The sequence below is a fragment of the Plasmopara halstedii genome (assembly GCF_900000015.1).
Source record: "Plasmopara halstedii genome assembly, contig: Scaffold_614, whole genome shotgun sequence".
Lineage (NCBI taxonomy): Eukaryota > Oomycota > Peronosporomycetes > Peronosporales > Peronosporaceae > Plasmopara > Plasmopara halstedii.
The window spans coordinates 802,952-809,716 of NW_020187532.1; the positions used below are offsets into that span (position 1 = coordinate 802,952).

Consider the following 6,765-nt stretch of genomic DNA (forward strand, 5'->3'; position numbering starts at 1 on the left):
TCTTTCTTGACACATCATTGAAACATAATCTAATCTATCAAAATATGACAACGCTTGTAAGTAATTATTATATTCTATCAATTTTTCAGTTCCTCTAAATTATTCTCAAATATTATGGGATATCGTTTACAATTTAAAGGTCGTTTAAATAAATCAAAACGTAAAACACGCACCATTACTGCGTTGGGCTTCGCACGGAAAAAGGCGTCAATGACATCACACTGCTTCTTGGACAGGGACAATTGGCGTGTTACGCAGTATTTGGTTCCCGGAATCAGGTCGATCTCATGACGCATACCTCGGTCTGGAAGTAGGACCGACGGCGGAAACGTCTTAACATTCCTTCACCAAAAGATAGTACGAATCCGATGGACTAGGATCGAAGATCCACTTCGTGCGTTCAGCACCCTCTTGGATTCCTCCATGACAGCTTCATCCAAAAGCGATGACAGGTTGATTTCCTGTTCCGGTCGTAGAAAGACCAAGTCCCCTGTCATCAAGGCATTGCCGAACACTTTGAAGGACATCTTGTCCAGCTCAAGAAGAGCATCTACCGCAGGAATAGCCTCGAGGGTGACGTCACCGTCTTCCTCTCCCGTCATACCGTTGACGAGGGTGTAGATGATCGTCTACGTTAGACACATCATGGGTCAGGGTGGACGCCTGGCGTCTTGCAGCAAGCATACGGCGCTGCTGTGGCCTCTTCACAAAGGCTGTACGTCAGGGCGAGACCAGTGGAGACACGCACTTAGCGTCGCCCAGTGTCCCACTCCCTGCTCCATCGGAGCCTTGATATTACTAACAACATCCGGCGAAGAGCTGGTATTTCCGCAGTCTTCGTTCAGTGGATAACGTGCCACTCCACGCGCATCTGAAGGGCCTTGCCCAAGATCGACCGACCATGCCACTCGTGGCATGTCGCGACTGCTTCGATATCTGAGTAGCACTCAGTGGGTTACGTGCCACTTCACATTAATCACCGCGGCCTCGCTTTCGATGCCTCGACCTTTGACAGATCATTCCACGAGCGAGCAGCGCTCAGTGAGTTACGTGCCACTCCACGTCCAGCCCGCGAGACATGCTCGGGTCTCCTGTCCGATACACCTTCGGTGTTCGACATCTCGAATAGTCCGATCTCGAGCACGTTGATATTTTGCCTCCTTGCAGAGGTGAATTTATGACTCACCAAAGCTCCACCAGGAGACGTTAGCGTAGCAAGGTCTTCGATCTCCAATCGATCCAGGGCTCATGGTGTTCCAACCATGCCATACCAAGTATGAGGTCATACCTTGAATTCAAGTCTAAGACTTAGCAGCGTTCCGCCACAAAAGTACGGTGTTGACTACGAAGAGAAATACAAAGTAGTTGTATTGAGATCCTTAATATACATTTTTTTGCAACTCTAAGCCAATCAGAGCGTGTCACGTCGCCATCCAGTCCAAAGTTAAATCTCGCAATCAGCTCAAACGACAAACTATGCCCAGATGTGCATTCTCTCGGTGTACACACAAAATCTACCTGTGTATATCGGTACCATCCAGTTACTTTCAGTTGGTCAAGACACTTTCTTTGCAACACCTTGACAACTTCTGCATTTAGAAATCCAAGTCAATCTCGAAGCGATGAAAACCGCACAGCAACAATTGGCTTGGCCATGATGTCAGCCAGCATGTCTTGCGTTGGGCAATACCCCAACATCATTCAAATTTTCACGCACGAAATGGTACCGAATATCAATAGCTTGGTGCGCTGAAGAAACTCGACATTCTTGCCCAATGCAATTTAACCTTCGATGCTCTCATAGAATTTGATGGACTTATCGTCAGCCAAATCACCAAGCTCTTGCAAGAACACCTTGAGCGATACTGCCTCCTGAGTTGCTTCTGACAACGCCATGTATTGCAATTCAGTAGATGAGAGTGCTACCGTTCGCTGCTTCTTGATCCACCAGCTAATAAAGTTGTTGATGATGGCAAAGACAAAATCGCTTATGATCTTCGGCTCAATCGGCATCCGGGAACCCCTGTATATCTGCAACACCGTTTCGCGAGAGCGCAAGGCCATGAATCTGAGTCGCGTTGAGTGATTTTCGGCATAAGTCAGCCGCAAATTTACTCAAAGCTTCCACTGCTGCAGCAAGGTCTGGACGCGTGGTTAACATCAAGTACATGATGCCGCCAACACCATTTCGGTTAGGTACGTTCTTGAACGTGGTGTTATACTTATAACATCTTCGTCAGCTCTAGTCTTGGATCTTGAGGTGTCTTTACAGGTTAGCACTCCTGCATGACGAGATTAGCCAAAAACAATTTAAGTAAGTTGGTTTCCCGAATAGTCACTTGACCTGAACCGCAATTTTGTCAAATATCCATTTCAAGAAAGTTTTCAGTTCATTAAATTAGTCATCTCGAATCGTTCGCTAAGCACTCACTTTTTTGATGAAAGCAACGCGCCATCACTACTTGCGATAGTCAAGTCGTCTACGTAAAGTATCACAAAAAATGAGGTCGTCATTACGGTTGCTGTATACGCAGTGGTCAGACTTGCTCGTGTTAAATCCGATCGATCTTGATCATGAATTCGAAAATCATTTATTTTTACACGCGTTGCGACTGCTTGCAACACTTAAAGTTATGATCGGATGGTTGAATTATCTGACTCAAATTTACACCGGCAACATCTGGTTACACAAGGTCTTTGCTAACTTCGGTCGGCCTGACCATGTGTACGAGCTCAAGCGCTGGCTCTATTGGCGTGTTGCATGATAAGCTCCTTAATTGGCTTGTTTTAAAACTTGCTGTCCTTTAACGCTCTCTGCTCCACGCACTCCGAAAAGTTGATTGCCAGATAGATCATCAACTCCTACTTTCCTAAGACCATATGACGGACACAAGAGTAGCACGAAGACATTTTTACCTCAAACAAGCCATTAGCTTCGACAGTTTGCCTAGCTGACGTGATTTAAGAGCCTAGACCTCGCCGATCTCAAGTTGAACATAAGACGACTTGTAATTTTGATGAGGAGCAGCCGTAAAACGAAATTGCTACTGTAGCAGTACAACGTATTTGAGGGTGGTCCTTTCCGCAGAGATCGCCTTGTTTTAGTTCTGGCTCGCGTGTGAGATTATGTAATCCGTGAAGTCTGTATTGTTCGTTACAACACCTTCTCAAGACGTCTTCGCTGGTAATGTTCCGAGAGCGGCCTTTGCACAATTATCAATACCTTTTGTATCCGGCAATATTATTGCTTACAAATATGAAAACCCTGGTTTTCAACTTAATTTAACAATAGTATCTAATTGGGTTGCTATATTCTCAATCCTAGTAGATGAAGTCGACTGTGTTCTCGTGCGTCGTAGTGGGCTTTGCCAGTCTATTGTTGACATTAGAAGGCACAGGTATGAAGTTTTCAAAGTTTTGCTGCCGTGATGCACTCCATTATGACCACTTTATTATGATGTCTGCACAGCTTGCCTTCTTGCTGTTAAAAATGTGTGTGTCGTGACGCAATCCAGCAGCATTGTCATGCTCACGATAGGTGTGTCGATGCTAGTGCCGATCACTTGTTGCCTCTTTGCAGCCCGAGCTGACAGTTGTGAAGCACGAGATAACAACAAGTTTCGACTATCGCACGTATCATAACAGACGATAACATGGAATGACTCTGTCAAATATCTAACGGCTCCTTGATTGGCACTGACAGAGAAGGACAAAAGCAATACGAGGCTCAGTCGTGCAAGCCATTCAGACGTTTGAAAATGTATCTGTTCGCCAGTCACTTCTTATCTGCTTGGGTACGTCAAAGCAGCTTGGACAGGAGTAAATTTGACTGCTGACTCTCGCTGTAGGGCGATCGCATGTGGGAGTTTGCTGTGCCCGTGCTTTTCATGGAAATTTTTGTTGACACATTACTTCCTAGTGCCACATTATCACTCGTTATGTACGCTTCGTGTCTTATTTTGATACCATCAGTGGGTCGACAACTTGATTCGACAGATCGTTGGAAAGCTATGCGGCTAGCGATCATTTTGGACAATATCAACATAATTGTTAGCAGTATGCTCATGGGGGCGATGGCATTGCTAACGGATGCAAACGAATATCACAAACCAGAGTGGACATGGTCCTTAAAGGTGCTATTTGTCGGCATACTCGTATGTGGAGGCATGGGCCAAGTACTTAGTGAGGCCCAAACACTAGGAATCGAGCGCGACTGGGTCGTAGTGATCGCGAAAAGCAGTGAAGTGGAGCACACCTTTGCACTTGAAAGTTTAAATACAAGATTGCGACGTATTGATCTCGTGTGCAAATTGCTTGGTCCTCTTGCATTTGGCATCATTATGGAATTCGCGGGGTATGATCGCACAACGCGCGCATTGATCGGTACAATATCGGTGGCTATCTGGAACGGTCTTGCATCGCCACTTCAATACCTTATGACGCGAGATATTTACAATTTTGTTCCTGAGCTAGCGATAAAGAAGAAATCTCCAGACAGTAAAAAGCAGTGTCATCCACTAGACACTTCATCAACGCTTTTTAAGTATGCAATGATGTGGAGAGTCTACGCGCAACACCCCGTTTTTCTGCTAAGTTTCTCGTACTGCACACTTTACATGACTGTTCTGGACAATGGTGCGTTGAGTACGGCGTATCTGAAATGGAGAGGTTTACCGGACTCATTACTGGGTTTCAGTCGTGGTGCCGGTGCCATGTTTGGACTATTGGGCACCGTGCTGTTTCCGTTTCTCCGACAAGCGTTTTCACGTTTGGAGCGCGTTGCAGTCGCGAGCATTTGGCTGTTCTGGCTGAGTCTTCTGCCAGTGTTGGTGGCATTTTTACTAACAGGTGAGTCGCGTATGTCGGATTACGTGATGCTGTGCAGCGTGGCTGCTGCACGTGTATGGCTTTGGAGTGCAGATCTTGCAGAAGTACAGCTCCTGCAAGAGTGGATCGAGCCAAGCCGCCGTGGCGCCATCAACGCCATGCAGACAGCAACCTATCAATTGTTCCACGTTGTCATACAAATGGCCGGTTTCGTATTTCACGACCCAAGCCAATTTAGTATGCTTATTTATTTCTCTGTGGCTGCAGTGCTGGCTGCTGCTTTGGGGTTCACGTTGTGGTATGTTCGATATGGTTACCACCGTAGTCTTCTCTTGCGATGTACAACAGAAAGTCCCAATTATGCGAAATCGCTTTGGTGAGATTCTAAAACGTTGAAAGACACTGATTTTGCTCCCAATTTGTGTCTTCAAGCTCAACATTTTGTCAGACCCGCAATTTGACAAGATCCGTAAAAATATCTGAACGACAGCCAAGTGTTCAGCAAATCGGTCGACTTTGAGCACCACGTTGGGCTTTTTGTTGCTTTAAAGGATCACAGGGTGTGCAGACTGCGCTGCTGCTTTTGAGCACTGAGAAATCGACGTTGCCACTTCTTAGTCAGAACAAAAGAAAGCGTGCTTCTACGTAGCAATATAAACAGACTAAATGACACTGAAACTTGTTGGTTATACTGCAAACGTGATCTGCTTACTTTGTAGATCAATTGTTTGATGTGAACCTACGTCGCGATTGTACAACGCGGACAATTTGTCCATCAGTCAACAGAGAAAGTCCATTCGGACTGTTTTAAATGTTCTTCCGCCTGATGGATACTGAGAAAATCGACTACACGTTGACCGTGCCCTACTGTAAAAATTACTTTGAAACTTGAGGGATAGTATGCATGTTCAGCAGCTCTTTTAGATAGTGGCTGAGGAAGAAGACATATCAACACATCGTGTGTCGCAAATGTCTTGACCATGATGAATACTAGTCCCGGGGAACAGGAGACTCACTTACAGGCTTCCCCATCCTGCAAATTTGCCTCGTTGATATGAAGCGACTTAATAATTGTGAGTAGGTATTTGTAATACTCATATTACCACGCTTTTATTGTGTAATTTTGAAAACTTTGGACTAATTCTTGGCGATGTGAAAAGTCTTTTGCAACAGCTGTGCCTGTAGAGGCGGTGCAAAATGACAAAGGCCTGCCCGTCGCCATTGTTCAGGCCTAAGCGTCTCGACACCGGCCCATTCGTACTGGTACTAGTCTTGGCGTTATCATCAGCGCATCGAGCATTCTCGACACTCACGCTGCTATCAGCGCCAGCCTTTGGACAAAAGTCAAGGAAGTAAAGGCAACAGACGGACAACAAGACGAAGAAGAAACAGACATATTAAAAGACAGAAACAGCGAGGTGGGGGGCTACGCAGGGTATTAACGCTAAATTATTTGATAGGATGGGGCGCAGGCGGCTACGGATTGTCAGGAAACGAGTGTCTGACCTCGCAATGGTACTCGCTGTAGCCGCACTTTTCTCGAATGCACACGTGGCTTCCAAATCAGCCACCGTCTACCGACAACTCAAAGTGAATGTTGACCTTGTTGATCTGGTTGAGAGTGTCAACCTTGCTGCAAGTGCCAATTCTACTTCCAGTGCTAGCTCAAATGTTGATTCTGACTCGGGCGACGGAGCCAACTCTGATCTTAGTGACGATTCACAAAAAAGCTTTGGCCAGAATTCTACTACAACGTCTGAGTCTGCAAATATGACACAGGTCCCAAACGGTTTAAGCACCGCAAATCCAAGTGCAACAGCAAATTCTGACGCGAACAAGAATAATGACACCACCACAACGTCCTCTTCAGAATCGAGCATAGGATCGGACGAGGATGCGATGACAACGCCAACTCCGGATGTCAATAATGGTGATAAC

General features: G+C 45.8%; 3 protein-coding genes across 3 annotated transcripts in view; all 3 read left to right on the forward strand.

The window, feature by feature from the left end:
- Positions 1 to 3,328: 3,328 nt before the first annotated feature.
- PHALS_14578 (uncharacterized protein) lies at positions 3,329 to 3,642 on the forward strand (the record flags this gene model as incomplete). Its single annotated transcript, XM_024727700.1, has 2 exons — positions 3,329 to 3,398; positions 3,470 to 3,642. 2 exons carry the CDS (start codon positions 3,329 to 3,331, stop codon positions 3,640 to 3,642), a joined length of 243 nt encoding a protein of 80 aa, XP_024578251.1.
- Positions 3,643 to 3,857: 215 nt separating this feature from the next.
- On the forward strand, positions 3,858 to 5,207 carry PHALS_12197 (ferroportin family; the record flags this gene model as incomplete). Its single annotated transcript, XM_024727701.1, has 1 exon — positions 3,858 to 5,207. The coding sequence occupies one exon, from the start codon at positions 3,858 to 3,860 to the stop codon at positions 5,205 to 5,207; it is 1,350 nt and encodes a 449-aa protein (XP_024578252.1).
- A 1,132-nt stretch (positions 5,208 to 6,339) lies between these two features.
- Positions 6,340 to 6,765, forward strand: part of PHALS_12198 (hypothetical protein PHYSODRAFT_330091) — a gene marked incomplete at both ends in the record, with an annotated part of 2,977 nt that continues 2,551 nt past the window's right edge. The window contains one exon of the mRNA XM_024727702.1: positions 6,340 to 6,757. Coding sequence (XP_024578253.1) covers positions 6,340 to 6,757 — 418 coding nt within the window. The remainder of the gene's footprint in view (positions 6,758 to 6,765) is intronic.